The 24,190-nt window shown below is 44.2% G+C and overlaps 1 protein-coding gene across 3 annotated transcripts in view; it reads right to left on the bottom strand.

Moving 5' to 3' along the window:
* The window catches only part of ABCA1 (ATP binding cassette subfamily A member 1), a 147,369-nt gene that overhangs the window by 44,080 nt on the left and 79,099 nt on the right, over positions 1 to 24,190 (bottom strand). For all 3 annotated transcript variants that reach the window (XM_030826599.1, XM_030826653.1, XM_030826715.1), the window contains 10 exons: positions 20,243 to 20,335; positions 15,078 to 15,318; positions 12,215 to 12,354; positions 11,766 to 11,882; positions 7,382 to 7,579; positions 6,433 to 6,638; positions 5,739 to 5,915; positions 3,741 to 3,963; positions 1,775 to 1,996; positions 505 to 709 (listed from right to left, as the gene is read on the bottom strand). In XM_030826599.1, coding sequence (XP_030682459.1) covers positions 505 to 709; positions 1,775 to 1,996; positions 3,741 to 3,963; positions 5,739 to 5,915; positions 6,433 to 6,638; positions 7,382 to 7,579; positions 11,766 to 11,882; positions 12,215 to 12,354; positions 15,078 to 15,318; positions 20,243 to 20,335 — 1,822 coding nt within the window. The remainder of the gene's footprint in view (positions 1 to 504; positions 710 to 1,774; positions 1,997 to 3,740; positions 3,964 to 5,738; positions 5,916 to 6,432; positions 6,639 to 7,381; positions 7,580 to 11,765; positions 11,883 to 12,214; positions 12,355 to 15,077; positions 15,319 to 20,242; positions 20,336 to 24,190) is intronic.

Genomic DNA, 24,190 nt, shown 5'->3' with positions numbered 1-24,190 from the left:
ATTATTAACAACCTGTACTTAGGAAACAGAACCTCTGCTAGTTGTACCCCCTCTGGGGACACAGAAATACAGAATTGGGTGAGCACTGGGAGGATTCGCCTGGGCTTATTGACCCAGTGTAACCAAAGTGGATTCACCTCCATGTACCAACACTTAACAGTTGTGTGACCACAGCTGGTTACTTAACATCTTTGAGTCACAGTTCTCTCATTTGAAAATTGCTGGTTATTATAGTAACTACTTCAGAGTAGCCTTGTGAGAATTAAATGAAGCAATGTGTATAAAACATTTTGCATGCTGCCTGGCACACAGTTTTCAAGAAACGAGTGCTATACAAGTCATGACAATTCAGCATCAGCTGCCTGTCCTTGGACTATCTGTTTACTATAGATCTATAGCCCAAACCACCTCCCAGGGAGTGCCACGCACTGCAGAGATTCTAGCACAAAGAAAGGAAATCAGCTAGAAGTCATATTTTCCTAACAGATGCCCAAAGCAGTGTACCTGGAAAGACAGCCTCAATGTACCAGGTCATCACCCCATAGAGGAAGGTGTCAAACAGCATCATGGAGACCGAAGTGGTGAGATTGAAGCCATCTTCCTCCACAGGACTCTCAAACAGGTTGTCCCACTGCACTCCAATGCCCTGCTCCTCAAAAAGGGCAAAGTACTCACAGCCAAACCCAAAAGCCACAGGAGACAGCAGGCTCTGTGAGAAACAGGCAAAGTCACCTATCCATTTCCTGGTCTCTCATTTTTCTATCTCTTCTAGTGTAAATTACACCTAGAGAAATTTGAATTTGCCAAATGGATCAATCATAAGGTGCAGAAGTAGTATTTACCTATAGAGTCCCTTTAGGGGAGTGGTGGGCTACCAAGTAACATATAAAACGATTCCATTTGTAACCACTCATTATACACAAACATTTCAGAAATGAATATACAATGAAGTACAAAACTTTCAAAACTTTGTTTCCAAAGATGCCCCAAGACTCAGCAGTCCTGTTCCCCCACACATGTGTGCATATCCACAGTCCTCTGAGGCTCCCTGCTCAGCCAAGGATGGCTCAGGACCAGAGGTGCCTGTCTGCGGCTGCTGATGCCTATGGAGCCCAGACTGAGGCATCAGGAGCATCCTATAAGTCACTCTTAGCTTTCCTTGTAAGTGACCTGGGGACATCTGACAGCTTGCACTTGTAGGGGCTCACACACTTTCCAAGATTTCCCCCTGCTCGGTACAAGGGAAGGAAGTATCCAAGTTAGGAATTTGTGGAAAGATGAGGCACCCGCTCCTCAGTTGTGCTTATTTCAGAAAATATTACTCAAGCAAAACACCATACTGGACACAAAGAAGACAAGAGAGGCCATCTCTGACCTCAAGAGTTTTCGGTTCTATTTGTGGCCTTGGCTTTGTCATGAGCTTAACATGGCCAACAGAGCTGGGAGATAAAGGGCAGAGATGGCATCTGTTGCCTGAAGCCATTCCTCAATGCCATTTATCCCCAGCCCAGTTCAAGATGCAGTCTGGCTCTCGGAAAAATTCCATTCAATTCAATTCAATTCAACCAGGATTCACTGAGAAGACTAAAGGTAAACAATTTAATAAAACACAATCCTTGCCCTTACCCTTAAAGAGCTTAGAATCTAGCGCTAAGGTTCATGTCCCATTGGAAAGAGACTATCATCTTCTGTTCTCAACTTGCTGCTTTTATTCAGGGACTCCAAAGGAAGGTCAAATGCCTACAGCCACTGAAGAAAGGCCAGAGGTACTCACAGCGAAGATCTTGAGTGTGAAGCCCACGTAGTCCTGCCATGCCACACACAGGACGTAGGGCAGGTATAGCGTGAAGTAGATGATGCCCCCACAGGCTGCTGCCAGGTTGGCTCTGGAGAAGAGTGTGCTAATCAGGAAGCACTGCAGGATTGTCACCACAGCAAACACGGACAGGAAGACAAACACCACGCTGGGGTCACTGTAGGGCAGCAGGTTTCCTAACTGGGAAGGAAGAGACACATCAAATGTGCTGCCTCAACAATCCCAAGCACTCACTTGTATGATCTACAGAAAGAAGACAGGGTTTATTCCTATTCATCTTAGAGATAAAGCAGAGATATAATGCTGTTCATCTTTCTGATGAGGAAACTGATCATTACCATCCTAAAGAAGACAAGTGATTTACCCAAGACTACACGGAAAAATAATGGCAGAGTTATGAATACAACAGAGTCCAGGGCTTTCTATGCATCTCAGTAGGCGAGTTTGCTCTTTGTTTCTTCAATAGGTAATTTTAACTGGTTTCTCCTTATATAAGGACTATGACTGGTGGCACCACAGAAGAGCTGTGGGAAATAATGTCCCACGTAACTTTTCTCTCTCAAAGACAAGGAAAATGGCCAGGCGACTTGACTTTCCCCCTTGATCACCATGGATTCTGCATTCCCACAATCACGTAAACTCTTATGGATATTTTGAGCTTATCTCTGGCTGATGGGTAACACGTCTGCAGGACCCACCAGCATGCAGTTGTCTCAGAGCAGCTCTTATGCACCAACCATGGGACCACCACCCCTGCTACTGACCTTACCCTTGCAGTTAGATATCAGAGCATGAGGGAGGGGTTGCTTTTAGCAAGAACTGTATCCTACTGTGGAACCTCAATCAAGTCCTTGACCTTCCTGAGCCTCATTTCCTTGTCTGTTAAAAGGGTTAGTGAGGATAGAAGAAGAAGCCCATATGATGTGTTTAAACAGTCCTTGGCAATCAGTAGGAACTATTTGTAACAGATGGTGGCTAGTATTAAATGTTAGTTCTTATCTCTTTGTACTCCCTTTGCTTCAAAAACATTTATTTTTACCTGATGCATCTTTATATGAAATGCTTGCAGAGAAATAAAATTCAGATATAAATATATTAATGTATGGTTCAGACACAAAACTGCACTGTCCAGAGTCCCCATTCAGGGAAAGCTTGTTGCCCAGCTGTGGGTAGACGGCCTCAGGCATCAGCAACTCTGGGTTCGTCACAGCAGCAGAGAGCCACGTAGGCCCTGGGGCATGACCTTCCCAGGGCAGCCCATATCCAGCGATTGATTGAGAGGGCTGGGGTAGGTGGTGTCAGGAGGGAGGCATTGGGGGAGCACAAAGGGCTGGATGTTTCAGCTCGATGAAGAACAACTCCAACAAGCTGCATATTCTCTAGAGTGCCCCACGGGGTTGGCCCTATATCACAGTTCAACTCCTCCCTCTGCCCAATCCTGCATCTTCCATATCCCTTCCACAGGTATTGAGCCCTCATAAATACCCATACATCAAACTCTATTTCAGCCTCTGCTTCCAGACAGTCTAACCTGCAACAATACATATCCTTCTGATTATTGTTCTTAGAAACTTAAGAAGAATCGCCACCCAATATATCTAAGAAAATAAATAGCTTTCAGATGCTGCCATGAACCACTACCAACTAGACAGCATGGCACAGTTGAGCATGTGGTTATCTGGAAAGCATGAACCCTGCACTCTCATCCTGCTTAGCTGCTACCCGGCTGGGTTGACCCTGGGCAAGTCACTGCCCCTCTCTGGGCCCCACTTTCCCCAACCATAAATTGACGAAATTGCAGGAAATGACAGGTATGACCCCTTTTCTACCAGAGGCTTGGATTTTTTTCATCTCCTCCTCCCTTACCCCGTGTTGAGCTATTTCGGAGTTCCCTGGCAGGGAAGAGTGAGTGAGGCTGCCTTACCTTCAGGATGACCACCAGCAGGCCAGCGCTCACAAGAAGAGGAATGAGGCTACTAATGAACCAGCTAAACCAGAGGATGCTGTTATCCAGGCCCATGATCCGCATGGTCTCTTTCAGCCGCGCCTCCTTCTCATACACGATGCCCTTGACGATCACAGCCACTGAGTAAATCCAGGCCAGCGTCATGAAGAGGGGCATTGACCGGCTCATCACCCGCAGAAAGCTGGAGGCCCCAAGGAAGGACAAGGGGAGAAAGAAAGACACACGTGAGCCAGGGTGATGGGCCAAGGCCTCTGAGCCTGCATGCTAGAGGGAGCACCACATCTGGGCCACAGAAGGAAAGGCCCTCTGGACTCTGAAATGTATGTATGATCCAATGCTTCACGAGCAATGCAATGTAGAGAGAAAAATGAGGCTAACAAAGTGTTGCCAAACCAAATTTCTTTGGGGGCTTGCTTCAGTAACTAGGTAACTGTGAACCATACTTAAAGTAAAAGTAGATTATTTTAAAGTGCTAAAAACCAAAACAAAAAAACAACTCATTCTCTCACAAAATTTCAACATCTCCAAGGTCATCTCACTATTGACTTGCTTATCGTAACTCTAATCACAGCACAGTCATACATTTCAGGCAGCTCTTGTCAACGTTTCAGATTCCAAGCTAGAATAGAAAATGCAGATGTGCAAAGTAAAAGGGACACAGATTTGGGACCCTGAACTTGAGGTTCACATCAAAGCTTTACCGTGCAGGCACATACTACATGACAACAGGTACCAGCTCTTAATGCCTCTGAACTCCTGTGCCCCGTCTTAAGACATCCTTTCTAGAGTAAACCTTAGCTTAGGGGTCTTTGTAAAAGTCTTCCTTTGAAAAATTCCATCCAATTGTTTAGAAGGTGAAAAACAGGATAATTTCTGGTGACCTTGAAAAGCTATAGATAGCCATATAAGGAAACACACTATTCAATGCAAAACAGAGAACCAATACAAGGAGAATCCAGCTCCCTCATCCTGATCCCCCCGCCCCCCGCCACACACACACACATCCCACCACCACCACCAACACCAACAGAGAATAAGAGAATTTCCAGAATCTGGAAGAAACATTACATATTTCAGATATTTGCAATAACTACACCTCCGCCCATTCTCTTAGAAGAAATCATTACATCCAAAGGCATAGTTCCCACAATGAGAACTTGGCAGCTTAGTGACTCAGCACTAAAAGATTTTCTAAAAAGTCTAAGAGGAAGAAGCTTTGTTCAGTTTTATTTGGGTTGTTTTGAAATGTGGTTTACCACCTAGGGAGAAGAAGTACACACATTTACATAAACTGTGCTTTTATAGTTTAGACGCTGTTTCTGCGTCTGGGGGTATGTGTGAGTATGTGCTTGCATGTGTTTGTCATGACACATTTTAAGCTTGCAGATTGAGCAAATTTTGACCAAAAGGGTACAGTGTAAAAAATTAAAGTGGTGGGCTGGGCGCAGTGGCTCACACCTGTAATCCCAGCACTTTGGGAGGCCGAGGAGGGTGGATTGCCTGAGCTCAGGAGTTCAAGGCCAGCCTGGGCAACATGGTGAAACCTTGTCTCTACTAAAATACAAAAAATCAGCCAGGCGTGGCAGCATGAGCCTGTAGTCCCAGCTACTGTGGAGGCTGAGGCAGGAGAATCGCTTGAACCCGGGAGGCAGAGGTTGCAGTGAGCCGAGATCGAGCCACTGCACTCCAGCCTGGGCGACAGAGCGAGACTCCATCTCAAAAAAAATAAAAATAAAAATAAAAAGATAAAAGTGGCAACCATGGGTGAGAAGGAAAGAGGTTTACTAGTGTGTGCACATATAGGTATGTCTGTCATGTGGCTGCAACTGTTGACAACTTACATCTGGCATCTTATTTCCAGATCATTCACACATGCATGCACATGCACACACATATACACACCCCCATCTGGCACAGTATAAACTGTTTAAATACAGTGGCTTGCAGGTAACTTACATGTCATCAACGTAACAGGGATAGGGCATCTGTTGCATATAGACACCAGTTTTCTTCTCGGTGCCTGTCAGCACCCTGATGATTGCCTGCTCCACCACATCCTGCAAGTAGGCGAAGCCCCCCCAGACATACCGCATGTCCTCAAAGGGGTCAGCTCGAGGACCAGGGTCCCAGTACCTAAAACCAAACCACAGGTAATCAATCATTCCTTTCGAACCATACAATTAAAAAAAAAAAAAAAATCACCCAAAACCCTACTACTCTTACCAAGCCCCTTTTTCCTTTTTTGTATTTTTTTTTTTTTTTTTTTTTTTTTGAGATGGAGTTTCACTCTTATTGCCCAGGCTGGAGTGCAATGACGTGATCTTGGCTCACGGCAACCTCCGCCTCCTGGGTTCAGGCGATTCTCCTGCCTCAGCCTCCTGAGTAGCTGGGATTACAGGTGCCTGCCACCAAAATTCCTGGAATACCCTTGAGTGGAAATGCTAAATCAAAAGATACTGATATTTTATGACCTATGAAAAACCTTCCGGCAAAGCATGTACCAATTTCACCAAAATCATGACACCAAGTTGAGTTTTTTTGTTGTTGTTGAAATTTCTACCAAATTCTTAGTTAAAATAAAGTACCTCTTGTCCTAATAGGTGCTCTGGACCTCCCCAGGACCAGGCTGGTGTGATGGGATTCCACTTACCCATCCTTGATTTTATTTGTCCTCTCCACATTGTCAATGTCCATTCGGATCTTGTACTTGACATGATGGGGCAGCTCAATGCTGCCTGGAGTAATTCCAGTGAACACAATACCAGCCCAGAACTTCCTCTCATCCAGCAGCTCCATGGACTTGTTGATGAGCCGGACTTCTGTTGCTATGGGTTCTAGCTTGTTCAGGTTGACACACTGATAGAAGAACAGCCTTCGTGAGAACGTTGGCAGCCAGGACAACAAGCAGTGGCTGAGACAAATCCTACACTAAGGAGGCAAGGGCTGACTACACCATTGCTCATCCTCTCTCTCTAATCCTCTCTAACGTAGTTTTCCAATCTTCAACCAAGAATGGAGGATTTTGGTTTTTCACTGCAATTTAAGAGAAATTCTAAGAGTAATTTAGAGATATATTATTTATTGATTCTGTGGAGGAAAAAAGGTTAAAATAATGATCTTATCTTACTTTTCTGTTTTCTTAGCAATTCTGAGTCAGCAACTAACCAACCAACTAAACAGACCAAAACACCTCTTACCCATCCCTACTGATATAATTTTTAATATAAAATTTTAAAAATGTAATTGGACCTGAATTAGATTTTAGGTAAGTTTCACAAATAATGCCTTTTTAAGGGAATGCTTTGCTACCATTAGTCACTGAGATAGGAAAACCTAGAAGAAAATGGGTAGAAATATTCTCTTGAGCCTAAATAGAATAAGCTAATTTACTAAAGCTAGAGTTTATTTACTCATTCAGCCACTCTACTAACATTTATTGAATGCCTTTTGTTACCAAATCCTGTGTCAGGCTTGAGGGATACTTTTGTAAATGAGACTATACATTATTTCTAAACTTGCCTCCTGCCTGAACCTTATTGTAACGTTTCAGAGAAAGAAGCCGTTAAGTCTTTTCTAAATGATCCAAGCAACAGATTCACCTCCATGAAGCGAGATATGGTCCGGATTGCCTGGTTAGTCTCGTTGAAAGCTTCTCTCCAGGTGTACAAAGAACCATTACTGGACTGGACGTCCTCTGGGTGCTTGGCCAAAAACGCCACGATGTCTTGGGCTGTCCAATCTAAGCCATCCAACTGCTGCTCCCAAAAGTGGTCATTGCCCCTGCTGTCCAACAGCATCTGCCATTCCAGTGAGAAAGTACAAGTAGTAAACACCAACTAAATCTTGAGGAGCACTATAAAATTTACAAAATACTTGCATATACACTGCCGTTGTTTTATCCGCACAGAAAACTGAGGTAGATGACAGTGTCCCTATTTTATATGTGAGAAGACTGAGGCTGAAGGAAAAAAAAAACATGATTTTAACCAGGGCTTGGTCAGAGTATTTCTAGATGTGGAGCTGAGACTCAAAATCAGACCAGTCTGAATTCAGAGTCCATATGCTTTTCACTATACAAAACATCTCACTTAACAGTATTAACTACAGTAACAACAACAACGCTTCCTTTATATAGTTACTATGTTGAATAGTGTATATGCTTCACCTCACACAACTCCATAAAGAGGGCACTTTTATTTTTTTGCCTTTTGTTGTCGTTTTGATTCAGTGTCTCGCTCTGTCGACCGGGCTGGAGTGTAGTGGTGGAATCACAGCTCACCGCAGCCTTGACCTCCCAAGCCCAAATGACCCTCCCATCTCAGCCTACCAAGTAGCTAAGACTACAGGTGCACACCACCATACCTGGCTAATTTTTAATTTTTTCATAGAGACAGAGTCTTGCCATGTTGCCTGGGCTGGTCTTGAACACCTGGGCTCAAGCGATCCTCCCACCTCAGCCTCCCAAAGTGCTGGGATGATGACAGGCACAAGCCACCAGCCCAGTGAGTATCCTTTAATATTTCCCATTTTATACATGAGAAAATTGAAGTTCAGAGAGGTTAAGTCTGTAAGATTAGGTCACACAGCTATTAAGTAGCAAAGCCAGAATGAAAGCACAGGCCCTCTGTTTCTAGTGAACCTCTCCCTCCCCACTGTGTTCTGTCACCTTCCTCTTTTGAGACCCAGTCTGTTAATCCCACATAAAACCCAATTCCTTCTTACTGATTAGTTTAGAAAAATAATGCTGCTGGTTAAAACAACTGAAGTACACTCTTTTCCAATTGCAGGACGTACAGGTCATGATGCAAAGGAGGCCTGTTTCCATTTCTTGTTCCTCACATGGGTCAACGCGAAAGAGAAGGACAGATCAATCCGCTGCTCGATGAGCAGATCCAGAGGGGCCAAGGCAGAGGCCTGCACAGATGTGCTGCCAGAAAAACAGCAGCTGCAAACTCAGCAAAAAGGAGACTCATTTGCAACTCCTGTCACAGCTTCAAGAGAGAAGATGAAGCCCTGGTTCTACCGAATTGGAGTCTCTAAGGGTCTGAAAACTGCTGGTTTTTAAAAAAATTGGTCTTATTTTCACTAACATTATAAGTTTTTCCCCCCTTGCAGCTTTGTATTTATTATTTTAATGGGAGCATAATGATTTTATAGAGTATACATAATTTCATTAATTATTCCTATAGTGCTGAACATTTAGTCTATTTCTAATTTCTCACAATAACAATATAGCAATAACCTTTTCTCTCATATGGTGACTTCTCTGAAATTATTTCAGTAGGTTACATCCCTGGGGGTGGGTGGAATGGCGGTACACAGGATAGCACATTTTAAAATGGTTCTTGAAATTTTCATTCCAAATTGCTTTCCAATAGAGAATAGCAATTTATACCATCACCAGGAAGGTATGTATGTATTTTTGTTAACATAACAGACACAAAATTGTACCTCACAAGTTCACAGAGGCCAGGGTTAGCAATTCTGAAGCCACTTTATTTGGAACAAACAAAAGCAGAGTGAAGAGATGCAGCCTTTAGGGTGAAGTCGGCCCTGCCCCGTATGGCTTCTGAACAACGTGGCCAAAAAGAACAGCAAGACTAGAAAGATGTGCCCGCTGAGATCGCTGAGCATGTGGCCTCTCTAGGGTGCTCGCGGGGGGCAGGAGACCTAAGACTGCCCGCAGGGGTGGAGGCAGAGAAAAAACAAGGCCCAAGGATGGGGGGCTAAAAGCAGCTCAGAAAAGAGAGCAAATCAGTGTCAGAGGGTTCCATGACCCGCCCAAGAGAGGTGCCCTGGACCTATGGGGTGAGGCAACACAGGTAGACAGTGCCAGAGAATGCAGAAGATCAGAGCTACCCCAGCAGAAGCAGAAGCCTCAGCCATCACCTCGTGTAGGAGATGCCAGGCTGCAAGGGGTGACAAGCTCATGTCTGTGGAATTAAATAAACACTCTTTAAGAGAGGGAAGGAAGGCTGGGCGTGGTGACTCATGCCTGTAATCCCAGCACTTTGGGAGGCTGAGGCAGGTGGATTACTTGAGGTCAGGAGTTCAAGATCAGTCGGCCAACATGGTGAAATCCCGACTCCACTAAAAATACAAAAATTAGCTGGGCACAGTGACACGTGCCTGTAATCCCAGCTACTCTGGAGGCTGGGACAGGAGAATTGCTTGAACCTGGGAGGCGGAGGCTGTGGTGAGCCAAGATCATGCCACTGCATTTCAGCCTGAGTGACAGAGCAAGACTCTGTCAAAAAAAGAGAGAGAGAGAGGGAAGAAGCGAAGAAAACAGTTGGAAGAGGTTCCCTTTTCTTCCACCCACAGGCTGATGACTCCCTCATCATCTATCTCCAGCCCAACCACCCTCCTCCACTGCAGACCTCAGTAGCCACTGGCCTACTGGACATCGCTACCACCCACCCAGCTAGAAATCAAGACTCGCTTCGATGCCTCCCTCTTTCACTGCTCAACCACTAAGCAGTCACCAGGCCTCATTTCTTGCTTTATGCCTTGGCCACTTGGAGAGCCTCCTCCCTGGTCTCTGCCTTCATTCTTGCCTCGTCCCTCTTCAATTCATCCACCCCATCAGAGTAATGTATCTACATCTCCCCTTGCCTGGTCCCCTAGAGCTTAAAGTAAAGGTCCTCAGCTTGACACACAAGTCCCTCCAGGGCATGCCCATGCCTTTCTCTCCGGCTCCAGCTCCCTCATTTCCAAGTGCACACACTGGATTTTCCCAGCTAGATTCCTGATGAATGCCACTGCCATGTTTACAAGGATCTTGTCCTCTAAGAACTGGGAGCTTATGAAGAGTTGGAGCATCTAAGGCAAACTCAGTTTCAGACTAAGGAAGCATCTATTTGCCCACAAATCAAAATTCACTGAGTCACTTCACAGGGCCTCCTATAACCCTCTGAGAGCCAGACAAACAGAAAAAGTCCAACTAGTAGAAATATGGATTCCAAGGAGAGGACCAGGAAGAAAAGGCCTGAAGCCACACTTAGGTCTACTGGGCTCGATCATATAACCCTCCTTTAGAGAAGAGACCCCACTTTAATGGCATGAGCTGTATTATTAGTCAGTGTGAATCCATACAGATCACTGTTTATGCTTTTCTCAGTACCTTTGTTTTTAAAGGTACTTCCTCAGTAACCTGCCTCCCAGCGGATCAGGGAATAGTCCTAAACTTTGGAAGTGTTCCCACCAGGTAGGTACAGCCTCTAAAACCCAGCTGCCCTTAAAGTCAATAAGGTTCAAAACAAGAAACCTAGCAAAATCCTCACCTGCTTCTTAAGGGGAGCAGAGACAAAAGGAAGAGGCCTCCCTCACCATCGAAATAGGAAATAGTCTTATGATTCTCTAACTCAGCCCAAGGCAGGAAGATGTGATTAACAGCACTCAGGCTCAGGCAAAGGAGACATTCTGTTCTTGCTCAGCCTGCTCCACATTTGAATCCAATTGTCTCTAGAGCACTTACCCCTTTCAAGTGGCTCTGAAGCACTAAGTGCATTTCCCCTCCACACAGTAACAGCAGCTCATCATTCACGCAGTGCCCTGAGAATGAGTATCTCAGGCCAGTCTACATGTAACATGATGCTTTTGCTGCCACACCTCTTTCCAAAACCTACCAAGACATAGGGACGTAATGAAGATGCTGTGGCTGGCTGAGAGGCTGCAGCCAAAAATGAAAATAGTCAGGGTCCTGCAATTACCCAACTCTACTTCCAAACACCAGCCCTCACTAAGTTTTGCAGAAAACTGCTATTTGACCATGAGTGGCATGGATGCTGATATGCACAGCGTTATCTCGGCACCATGGCCTGTACTTCTGGAGAGGTGGTGCCCTGTGACTTTAGCTATGCTCACTACATTCCCCCAGCTAGATAAACTGAAAGAATTCTCACCTCACTCACACCTGGGAAAGTGGCCAGAAACCTCTCCAGTATCAAGCAGGCACATGGTAATAATGGGAGGGACACTCACCCGGACAAGGTCCATTTCTTGGCTGTTCTCCATGAAGGTCCAGATCTTGGGGCTGAGTTCCTCCCACATGCCTTCCAGATCATGGAACACAGCCAGTTCCTGGAAGGTCTTGTTCACCTGGAGTCAGGTGGGGAGCCAGGGACCGCAGAAAAAGGAGGAGAAGCAGAGACAATGAGCGCTTTGGCTCCTCCCTGAAAAGATACCCCATCACAGCAGCCCTGCGCCAGTCCTCCCCATCCCCAAGAAATGCCTGCTTGTAACTATGATGCTATACCCAGGACTGGGGAGCTGGCCCAGCTCTTGTCTGCATCAGACTTGAGGTTTTCACTCTGGGAACCCCAGAAGAGCTGTGAGTATACTTAGCGCACACCTCTGAAGCTACCTTGAGTTTTTTGCCCCCAGTTCTGGGGAGATTCTGGGGAGGGAGTCTTGGGCTGGGGGCAGCTTACCTCAGCCATGACCTGCCTTGTGGCTGGAGTGTCAGGTGTATACAGGATCTTCCCAACGAGCAGCGGCTTCAGAGCTTTCCAGATAATGCGGGAAAGAGGACTAGACTCCAAATTCTTCATCAAATCATTGCAGTAAGGAGCTACAAAGAATAGGAGAGACAAATGCTCACATGCATGGTCATATACTGATAGAAACTTACAAGGGCTTTGGAGCCAGACAGTTCTGAGTTCAAATCCCACCTCTACCACTAATAGTCATATAATAAGTAACTTATCTGAGCCTCAGTTGGCTCCTCTGTAAAAGTAAAATTCATAACACCTATTTGGAGAGATGTGGAGATTACCTCAGATTAAACTGAGATATCTATAAAGAATGATGCTTGATAAATAATCAGAGCTTATTATAACATCAATGACGGATAACTCACAACTGAGCTGATCTGGAAAAATGTTTTCGTGAAGCATAAGCCCTCCTAACTCCAGATTCACACTCTCATGCCAGCCTCACCATTGTTTTCACTGACAACTAACACGACCAACATTTAAACTGACTCTTGAGGGGCAACCAGAAGGCTTAATTCAGACCTCAGCTTTCAAGCAAAAACCAAAATTTGGGGCCGAGCACAGTGGCTCACGCCTGCAATCCTAGCACTTTGGGAGGCCAAGGCGGGCAAACCACCTGAGGTTGGGAGTTCGAGACCAGCCTGACCAACATGGAGAAACCCTGTCTCTATTAGAAATACAAAATTAGCTGGGCATGGTGACGCATGAGGCTGAGGCAGGAGAATCGCTTGAACCCAGGAGGCAGAGGTTGCGGTGAGCCGAGATTGTGTCACTGCACTCTAGCCTGGGCAACAAAAGCGAAACTCTGTCTCCCCAAAAAAAAAAAAAATTCTCAGCAGGGCGTGGTGGCTCATGCCTGTAATCCCAGCACTTTGGGAGGCCGAGGCAGGCGGATCATAAGGTCAGGAGATCGAGACCATCCTGGCTAACACAGTGAAAGCCCGTCTCTACTCAAAATACAAAAAAAAAAAAAAAAAAAAATAGCTGGGCATGGTGGCGGGCACCTGTAGTCCCAGCTACTCGGGAGGCTGAGGCAGGAGAACGGTGTGAACCCGGGAGGCAGAGTTTGCAGTGAGCCGAGATCGCGCCACTGCACTCTAGCCTGGGCGACAGAGCAAGACTCCGTCTCAAAAAAAAAAAAAAAAAAAAAAAAAAAATTCTCTTTAATTAACACAAACCAGTATATGTACACTCAACAAAAACCCAAATACAACAGTTGTAACGACAAATGGGTTTGGTTATCCAGCAGGATCCCTGATTTTTAAAAATTCATTCTAAGTTTTTCAGGGATTTTTAGATACTAAGTATCTTCTATATGCTGGAAAGATAATATATATATTTTTTTTTAAATGAGGATGCCCTCACAATTAAATCTGTCACGGAAATGAAGGCTTCCTTGGGTCAACTTGCAAGCTGGGGGAGAGGAGGAGATGGATTTAATTAAAGGTGCCTACAATACCATCCTCTTCAGGCTTGTAAAGCAACTTGCGAATGTCTGGAGTGCTTTACTCCAGAGAAGAAAAGGTTCTTGTGTTACAATAAAGTACAAAACCTGCCTCACTCAGTATCTGAAAGACACACCTGTGGTTGGAAATGGAGAAAGTTTCCCCTGCATCAAGTTTTTGACGAAAAGGATGCCATTGCCTAAAACTGTGACATTGGATCCCTGCTGCCACGAGGCATATGGCACACGGGCACACAAAAGTGCTTAAGTGTGGGGAGTGGATATGGAGACACGGGGTTCTTTAACACTGCCTTGCAGCTAAGAATGCGAAACAAAGAGCAGATCAAATGTCTGAGTGTGAGAACACACACGCCACCACTAACAGTTATTTTAGAGAGCACAGATCCAGGCAGATTTGGGCTTGAATCCTGGCTCTTGTGGATTAACTCTGATGTGTCTCTGACCAAGGCACTTAACCTCTCTGAGCCTATGAAATGTGGGGTTAAAGAATCTTCCCTGCGGGGTTATCATGAGGGTAAAATGAGATAACTTAAACAGAATGCATAGTGCACAACAAATTCTACTGAAATGTTAGTTTTTTGTTGTTGTTGTTGTTGCTATTATCATTACTATTATTTCTTTTTATGTTATTATAAAGCTTATCTCAATGGTAATATTAAGACCAGTATATCATCCTTTTTAAAAATGCTTTTCTAGCTTTTTTGAGTTATAACTGACAAATAAAAATTGTATATATTTAAGGTATACAATGTGATGTTTTAATATATGTATACATTGTAAAAGGATCACAACAATCAAGCTGTTAATAAATCCATCACCTCATAGTTGCCTTTTTTATGTAGTGTGAACACTTCAGATCTACTCTCTTAGCAAATTTCAAGTATACCATACAGTGTTACTAACTATAGTCATCATGATGTACATCAAGATCCCAGGAACTTATTCATCATGTGAAACTGACACTTTCTACATTGTATATATTCCATATATAAGTGAGATCTTGCAGGATTTGTCCTTCTGCCATTATCTCATTCTTGATCACTCTGGAAGCCGCCTTTCTACATCCCCCAGAAAACCAGGAGGTTGGCTGTCAATCATTCATTCCATTGATAAACACTACTGTGCACCTGAGATGTGCCAGGCTGCATTCAGAGAAATGGGAACAGGTCGCTATTCAAGAGAAGCCTCTCTCCTCTAGGAAGAGCTCAGTCTGGTGGGCAAATGGGCATGTAGACATCTAATGCTGCTACATAGGGAGGAGACGACACAGGCCAAGGCCAGAACTAAGGCAGGGATGGGGTTGGGGACAGCGCTGGGGTCTGCACAGACACTCACTTGTAGAGTTGTCGTAGAAGGTTTCAGCATCTTCCTCAGTGCCATTGCCTCCAAAGAGGGCTTTGTAGTTGTTGTCCTCATACCAGTTGAGAGACTTGATCTTCAGCCCCCCTCCCTCAGGATGCCCGCAGACAATACGAGACACGGCCTGGTAGATTTGGGTGGAGGAGCTGGAGCTGTTCACATTGGTCAGAAACATCACCTCCTGTCGCATGTCACTCCAGCTTCTCATGCTGAACAGCTGGCATCAGGGATGGGGAGAAAAAGGAAGGTAGGGGAAGGGAGGAAAAGGAAGTGCAAGGGTTGGGGATGAGAAGAGAAAGGAACATCTTATTTTCTTGACCTCTCAAAAGCCATGTCCCAGAACATATCTTGTCTGATGTCATCTCAAAGCCTTGGGATGAGCTTGCCAGAACCTGGCTACCCAATCTGTGGTCCAGGGATGAACAGCATCAGCATTACTGGAGACACTGTTTGGAAATGCGGATTCTGAGACCCCTCTGCCAACCTGCAGAATTCAAATCTACAGCTTCACACGATGCCCAGGTGATTCCTATGCTCACTAAAGTTTGAGAAGCACAGCCTGGAGTTAGTGAAGCCCCTGGACCTGGGCTTTCTTTCACCGGGATTATCTTCCAGTTTATAGATGAGAATGCTTTCTCTGAACAGCTACATCTGAGTGTGGTTGAGCCTATCAGGAACTGCTCTCATCCTCCATAACTGACTCACTTCTAAAACTCCCCGAACTCCAATGTGGAAATTGAGTAGCCCTCTCCCCCTTGGGAGAAAAGGGACTGTATGTGAAGTTCCCTATCTTGGTCTCAGTGAAGTGTCAGGCAATGAAAAAGTGTAAGGTGAAAAACTCGACTCTGGGCCGGGTGCGCTGGCTCACACCTGTAATCCCAGCACTTTGGGAGGTCAAGGCGGGTGGATCACCTGAGGTCAGGAGTTCGAGACCAGCCTGGCCAACATGGTGAAACCCTGTCTCTACTAAGAAAATACAAAAATGTTGGCCAGGTATGGTGTCAGGTGCCTGTAATCCCAGCTACTGGGGAGGCTGAGGCAGGAGAATTGCTTGAATCCAGGAGGCAGAGGTTGCAGTGAGCCAAGTGCCACTGCACTCTAGCCTGGGTGACAAGAGCAAGACTCGGTCTAAAAAAAAAAAAAAAACTTGAGTCTGAACCCCAGCTATGTCCCTTATCAGCTTACAACCTTTGAAAAGTCATGTCATGTCTCTGAGTACTCAACTTCTCCATGTTTCACGGAGCTCGCTGAGACACAACTTGGCTTGGTTTTGGTAACCCTGGGGGGCAGTAGATGCTTATACCATGGTCTGGACACTGCCCTCTACTCATCATCAAGACAAGAAAGCTAAAACAGTGTGTGGTGAGGCACAAATCCTATGCCACGCAAGAGGGTGCCCTGCACAGAACAGCCCCAACAGGGTGAGTCAGAAACCCCAGGCAGCCAAGGTTGTGTCTGTGACTGCCACTCAACAAGCATCAATGACCCAGGCAGCGATCTGTCTTACATACAAATGTATTCTGGCACTTTGTGGAGTTCTCGGCCCCAATGCTATTATGAAATATTTATAGAGTACTTTGTATTTCCCAACATTTCACAGTAAATCATTAATAAATCTCTGTCTTCCTTGAAATGTCACTGCATGTTCACACCGCCTGGGAAGACTGAGCTATAGAGCACAGAGGGGAGGGGAGGGGCCACGAGGCCCTGCACCCAGCCTGGAAAGCTCCATATGCCTAGATTTCAACCTCACAGCCTGCTGGTTCCTGTGAGTGGCGTGGTCCAGCACTCTCTAGGTCCTAAGCTTTGCCTCCTGCCTCCAGAGGTGGGTCAGAGGCCACAAGGATTTTTTTTCTCCAGAGAGGGGGCATCTAGCACACTCCACAAGAACACAATTAGGTGAGGCGGACAGCTTTTCCCAACTTTATCTTTTCATAACCTGTACGGGGAATACAGACAGAAAAGGGACAGAGAGCCAGGTCATTTTGCCTTTTGTTGCTTATTGGAACAGCCCTAGAGATTTTTAAACAATAGTGAGTCAAAACACTCACTTCTCTTTCCATAGGCAGCCTCACCACCATCCCACCACTCCCCAATCAAAAAAACAAATTTCTTCCCACATAAAGCCAGCAAATCTTTCTGAAGAAGCACCATAAATTATTGAGTTATTCTAAACTATTGACTCTTCCCAGCACCCATTTCAGGGGTAAACTCTTACTCTTTCTCCTACACCCCAGCTCACACTCCAAACTTTATCTGAGAAGTGCTTCCTGACTCTCAGGGAGGGATGGCTCTTCATCCTTTAGCCCGTGGATGATGGTGATATTTGAACATCATCGGTTCAGTGAATGAATGAAACCCACTTACTGCTTTCTCAATCCAGCACAGTGTCCTTTGTCCTCCCTTTCCCCCATCCCAGTGTCTTCTCAACCCAACAACCAGAGTGTAAACAGTCTAAACTCTAGATCACATCATGTCCCCTCCTTCAAGCCCTCCGCTGGATTCTCATCTCACCCAGCGGGAATCCAAAGTCTTGCCAGGCCTGTATGGCACTCACCTCCTCCTGCTCCGAGCTCCTCTCCTCCCCCAACCACTTGCTCACTTTCCCTGGTCCTTAAACACATTCCTTAGGCATGCTCTAGCGTCAGTGTCTTTGTATCTGCCATTCTTCCTGTTCAGAGTTTCCTTCCCTCACCACAGGCATGCTATCATCTCCTTCAGGTTCAACTGTCACCTTAGAGAGAGCTTTCCTAATCACCCCCTTTAAAAAAGCACCTTCTCATGCTCTATGCCCCTTACCCTGCTTTTTCTTCACTGCATATATCCCTCCTGTGGCATTGTACACTGAACTGTTTGTTTCTGTCTCTCACCCCATAAGCGCCCCAAGAGAACAGAGAAGTTAGTGTGTTCACTGCTGAGTCCTCAACACCTAGCAATGCCAGGCAGCTGGTCGGTGCTGGGTGGACATCTGAGATGCTGCCTCGCTGTCCTCGCTTCCCATCACCCAGATGTGAAACTCATGTCAGCTTTCATTCATCTTATTCCTCAAGTCCTCATTTCCTCCCAAATTCCAGGTTCTGCTAGTGCATATTTTCTTTCTTGGAAGGTTCTCCTTTCTATTCCAGTTGCTACTGGAGTTTTTCACGAAGCAGGCAACAACACAGGCTTTGGAATCCAACAGTTCTGGGTTTGAATCCCAGTTTTGTCAATTAACTCATTGGGTGGCTGGAAAAGTTGCCTAACTTTTCTGAGCCTTGGTGCCATCTGCAAAATGGACACGATGAGACCCACTCAGGTTTGTCATGTGGAGTATACAGGGAAATGGGTGACACTGTCTGAACCAAAGCAGCTTCTCAGAAGACATTCACTCTCTTTTTCTTTTCCTTTCAACGGTTGTGCTTTGGTCAAAATTATCAACTTTCCACACACTGACTGGATAAACAAGTGCATTTATTGATCTTCTCCCATTTATCTCACAGAAATAGCAAGTTAGACAATGAGTAACTTGTGATCAAAGGGATTTGGAGGTGTTCTATTGAAAGAAGCAGATGGTCCTTGCTTGTCCCGGACCAGGAGCAAGCAGGGCACAAGAAACAGCTGCCAAGAAAAACGTGTATTGTTCACTTGGAGAGTTTCCACCACATCAGCAATGGGAACATCACCTGCTTGCAGTTTTTTTTTTTTAATGCCAGAAAAAAAAAAAAAAAAACCAGGGCCAGTGATGTAAGTGAAAACAGCTGTAACCAAACCCTGAGTTTAGAGGCAGCCTCCCCTGTTACAGACCCTGCTTTTCTTTCTCTAAGGCTAGAAATGAACAAGGGACAGAGGGCTGGGAGGGGATCTGCAGAGCAATGCAAGGCATGTCAATGTCAGGGAACAGGGCCCTAGAGAAATAGCTACGGACTTGCAAAACAGTTTCTCTTTCTCATTCTCCCCCTAGAAGAACCCCAGTTGGTCCAGCTTCTCTACCTAGTAAAAAAGGTCACCAGTCTTCATAACCAGGGTAACAAATGGCAAGCTGAAAGAAGGCTTCTCCTCCGGAAAGGGAACCCAAAAGTCAAACCTCATCAGTCAGAAACACGTGAGCAGAATTCAAAGAAAGAAAGTAGAACAGGACAGGAAGAAATACACTAACGTATCAATAGTGTCTGATCTCAGCATTTTTGTATTTTCCAAGTGTTCTGCATTTTCCACAATGAACATGCAATACTTTCATTGTTAGAATACATAAAGTTCATTTTTGATATTTGAAAAAATGATGCAAGCACCAAAAAATGGGTAGGTTAGATACAAGCACCAAAAAAAGAAAAATGGATTAGAGAAATAGCTAAAAATAAGGTTGGACCAAGTCTGAGACAATTTCCCCACAAATTATTATTTTCCAATGTCCTACACGTTAAAGTCTGTATTGTTCGTGACCACTGCCCCATGGCTCAGCTTCTTATGCAGGGGGACACCAGACAGCTCCTCGCTTCCAAGTCTAATTTGAGACAAGGCTGGGAGCCAGAAAGGTGGAGTGCGCACTGGCTGGGAGTCAGAGCTAACTGCTTTTGCAAGTGCCTACAGGCCCTCTGATCCTAGGACAGAGATTACTCTGATACATTTGTCAACATGTGGACCTAAAAGGCAAACTCAACTTAATGTTCATTAAGAGACCATATTCCCATAGTTGAACCTCAGAAGCCAGATGCTTTCAAGGGAAAGGGCTGAATTAGGGGTACCACGTTATTCCTGTTAGTTAGCAAGCATGTGTGTTGGTAAAATGATTGGCCTTGCTACTGAAGAAGTAATATGGAGAAATTGCTGGTCAGACAAAAGCAGTGCATGGGCGGTGACAGAGATAATTCTCCTCTTTACAAATGTATGATTACCTAGGGGCAAAGAGAAAAAATGGAGAAGGTTCTAAACTAGATATCCAGCTGTTAGCCACTAACCAATTAACTCTGAGATATCTATAAGTTTTAGGTTTATTTCTAAAATAAGGAAATCAAAACATTATTTTTTACATCACTTACACTTCAAAAATTGATATTACATCCCATGTGATATTCAAATCAAATGGACCTCTTGCCAAACTCAGGAATGAAAAAAACTGATACAGTGGATGATCCACTTTCTGGTACTGGAAAGACACAACTTACCTCCTGGGCCAGAGTCCCAAGACTATGCAGCAATGTTTTTGTGGCTTCAGCCAGCTCCTTGCTCGGCAGCGGAGATGTAGAGTTTAGTGTTCTCTGTAATGAGAAAGAAAACTTTATTTCTGAGTTCAAATGTAAACCTGAAATCCGTATTGGAAATAAACACGTGAATTAAAACTGTTCACAATCTTGAGTTTAACAAACAAGAAACCGACTCCTAACCAAAACTAAGGACACTACAATTATTTCTAACTGTAAGTTTGCATTCTGTTTATTTTCAAACTCATTCTTTGATTAATGGTTTTAAATGAAGTAGGAATATTGTACTTAAAACTAGTTAATATGCAATAGATAAAAAGGATCTCATGTGGGCTGGGGGGATGTGTCCAATACAACTCTGACTGCAAATTCCCAAATCTGTCTGTGTCTGCAAGATGGGGAATAGGGGAATGGCTCTGAGAAACAAGTTAATGATGGCTCACAAGAAAGGAAGAAAATACAAAGTTTAAAGCTGTCAAAAATAGGGAAAGATGGAATTCTGTCACTCTGTTCAAGTCAGCACTGTTTCTAACACTGGAAATTTAACATAGAACACTTATTTTTACATCGAGTTTTAGTCAAATCTTTATATGTACCAATTCATATACTTAATTGCTGTTATATGTCACCTAACTGCACAGCAGATATAGGACAATAATTCATTAGAACAGGGAAAAGATAAATTAGGGCAGAAAGCATAAGCTAAAGAAAAAAAAGAACAATAATTTACAGACTATGAAGTCAGAATTGCTATAGCTGAGGAGCCTCAAGTTGGGTTCTGAGTGTTCAGGCTTCCAAAGAGAAAAAGACATGAGGTCAGCTTCATCGTTCTTGTTTGTCAAGTAGGAAAAAAGTATCCAGGGAAAATCCACCTTTCTTGATGTTTCTATGAGCATTGTTTTATTCAATATCGTATCAGACATCTCTGAAGTTTAGAGAAGGTTGGGCTATTTTGACATTTGTCATATCAGAGACTGCTGTGAAATTATAATGTAGACTACACAAGAAAATGTGTAGAAGTGGCTGGGACTATCTCTGAGAAATAGCAGCCTGGGATGTTTTCTTTTAAAGAGAATTCCAAACGCAGAAGGGATTGAGTATCATTCTGATCATCACAATATCCAAGCATAATCCTGAATGTGCATTTCTGAGGAAACCTGCCTAAAGGTTCTGTGAAAGAACTTGTCCAGCTGATTCATCTCTTCTGGAATGGGTTCTTCACCAAAGTCCCATATTCCCACATTCACAATTCTCAAAGGGACCTACCTGGTCTCGCTTAAACGCCAGACTCAGGTAGGCCTCTGTGATACGCAGAGGTGTTCATGATTGTTCCTTCCATAGAGAGTAATTCATAAGCAAAAACAGGTGAGGTGTTTTGTTTTTACTTTCTCTCTTTGGGTTCACTTTATAACTAAAGGTTAACACACTAGAAGCCAAACCTACGGAGAACTTGCCTGGAAAACTATTACAAACACAAACTGAGAGGTCTTAATTGAAAGCTATAGGAGGTAAAGTGTTTTTGTGTTTAACATTAGGCCTACAAGATGACAGACATTCAAGACTGTACAGCAAAAACAAAATAAACCCAGGACAAAACAAGAAACACCAGATTCGCGTAACATAAATTTAAGAAAAACTTAAAAATGTGGTAGTTAATCCACTTCTTTTATAAAGACTGAATGGAAATAAGATTGTTAGGATTCTTGTCACTCACTCTCCCCCGCCACCCTGTGCCCCAGTTCTCCAGTCACGGGAACCTGAGGTAGCTACAGAACCCTGGGCAAATGACTCAAATTCCCCATCCTTCCATTTTCTCAACTATGCAGCAAAGTTTAAAATGCTGTGCACATATCACAGAGTTTTTATAAGCACTAAAACTAGAGGATATGTACCAAGCCCCTCGCACAGTGCCTGGCACATGGTAAGTCCTCACAATTGTCAATAATGTCATCCCCTGCCTTTTTCTTCCCTTGCATGAAAGTTTACTGCCAAAACTGGAGGGCTTTTGTCTGCAAACAGGGTTTTCAACTTCCTAAAAAGACAAACATCCTTTCTCTGTTTCTCGGCAAGGTCTTGAACTTTTTCTTCTATTGAAATGTCCTTCCTCTGCTAGGCAGAGAGCTAGGGCTATCATCACACAGCATATCGGCCACACTCCATTGTGCTGTCTCTAATGGTATAATTACTCCCCACCACAAGGTGAAGACATCCTCATCCTAATTCCTGAAGGCTTGGGATAAAATGCCTTTCTCCCCTTCTAACCCCTTTCTTTTACTGAGCATTTGCCAAACTGCAAAATAAAAGATAATACTAAGTGGATGAAACATACATGATATGCATAATAGGTTGGGTATAGATATACTATATGCATCCATGTATGTATTTATGTATATGTCTATATGTATAGACATATATACACACATATATCTTACACATATTAACTGGCCTCAAAGTTGACATTTAAGTAGAAAAACCTGAAGGAAAACTCATTCCCTATGGTAGGCATGTGTATACTTATATGTGCACACACACAGACATATACATCTTTATCTTAATGTATATTCATTATGTACCTTCTCTTTAAAGCAGATGATGTTTTTACAGCAGTGGTATAGCTTCCCTTGTAATTAAATTTAATTATCCAAAAGAAGTGATTTTATTTTAAAAATATATTAACTAAAAATGGTACCAGCTGCACTTGAATATGACCAAAATCATGGCAGAATTGTAAATGACCGAGATTCACTAACACTGTGCGGTTTGGGCAGCTACTGTATCAGAATCACCTGTGGTGCTTCTTAAATATGCAGATTCAGGCTGGGCATGGTGGCTCACACCTGTAATCCCAACACTTTGGGAAGCCAAAGTGGGTGGATCAGCTGAGGTCAGGAGTTCAAGACGAGCCTGGCCAACATGGCGAAACCCCCCTCTCTACTAAAAGTACAAAAATTAGGTGGGCGTGGTGGCATGTGCTTGTAATCCCAGCTACTAGGGAGGCTGAGGCAGGAAAATTGCTTGAACCTGGGAGGCGAGGTTGCAGTGAGCCCAGATGGCGCCAATACACTCCAGCCTGGGCATCAGAGTGAGACTCGGTCTCAGAAAAAAAACAAAAAAAAAAAATGCAGATTCTCAGCCACACGACACCTACTGGATGAGAAGTTTAAGAGTGTGATCCAGGAATCCTCAGGAGATTCTTCTGAGCACTGAGGTTTGAGAACCAGCACCATGTTCACAAAGCCTCCCTTCCCAGTATGCTTTGCGCCAATGTGCTTGGTGGTATATTCTGTGTCTGGTCCACATACTACAATCTGCTTCAGACTCTGAAGCAGTGAAGAGGCCACTCAGTTCACCTGACGCTGAGTAGGACCCAAGATGGTGCCAAACACATGGGGTGCCAGGTTTGTCACACCAATTAGATACAGTAGTCACCAAGTGCAGATGTTTCTAAAAACCCCAAACCCAACATTCACCCACTGTCACCATTACCAGTCATCTGTCTCCTGAAGAGTACAAATCAGTGAATGGGTCTGTTGTTTTTATAATATGTCTTCTCCAACTGAATGAATTTACATCTTCAAGGGCAATAGATTTTCCAACATCTTTAGGATTTTGAGTTTAAATTTCTTAACTCTGGAGCAAGCTTATTCTCCTTGTCTTAAAAGCCCCACACTTCAGCAAAACTCCAGGCACACAGCAGGGCCTACAGCATGACTGTTTAACCCAGGAATGTAGTTGACCAGGGATGTAAAAATAGGTCCTTGTTAAATGTGCTGTGGGCATAAACCTTTACATTAGCAGACACCAATTCAATGTCATATCTTATGATATGACCGTCTTATCAGTAGTCTGTATGTTGGGTTTCATTCCTTGTTTAATTTGACTGTTTTTGGTTTTGGTCTCTAACAGAAACAT

This window comes from Nomascus leucogenys, chromosome 1a (genome assembly GCF_006542625.1).
Source record: "Nomascus leucogenys isolate Asia chromosome 1a, Asia_NLE_v1, whole genome shotgun sequence".
Taxonomy (NCBI): Eukaryota; Metazoa; Chordata; class Mammalia; order Primates; family Hylobatidae; genus Nomascus; species Nomascus leucogenys.
The sequence above is the reverse complement of the archived record's forward strand: the minus strand, read 5'-3'. Positions and strand labels throughout refer to the sequence as shown.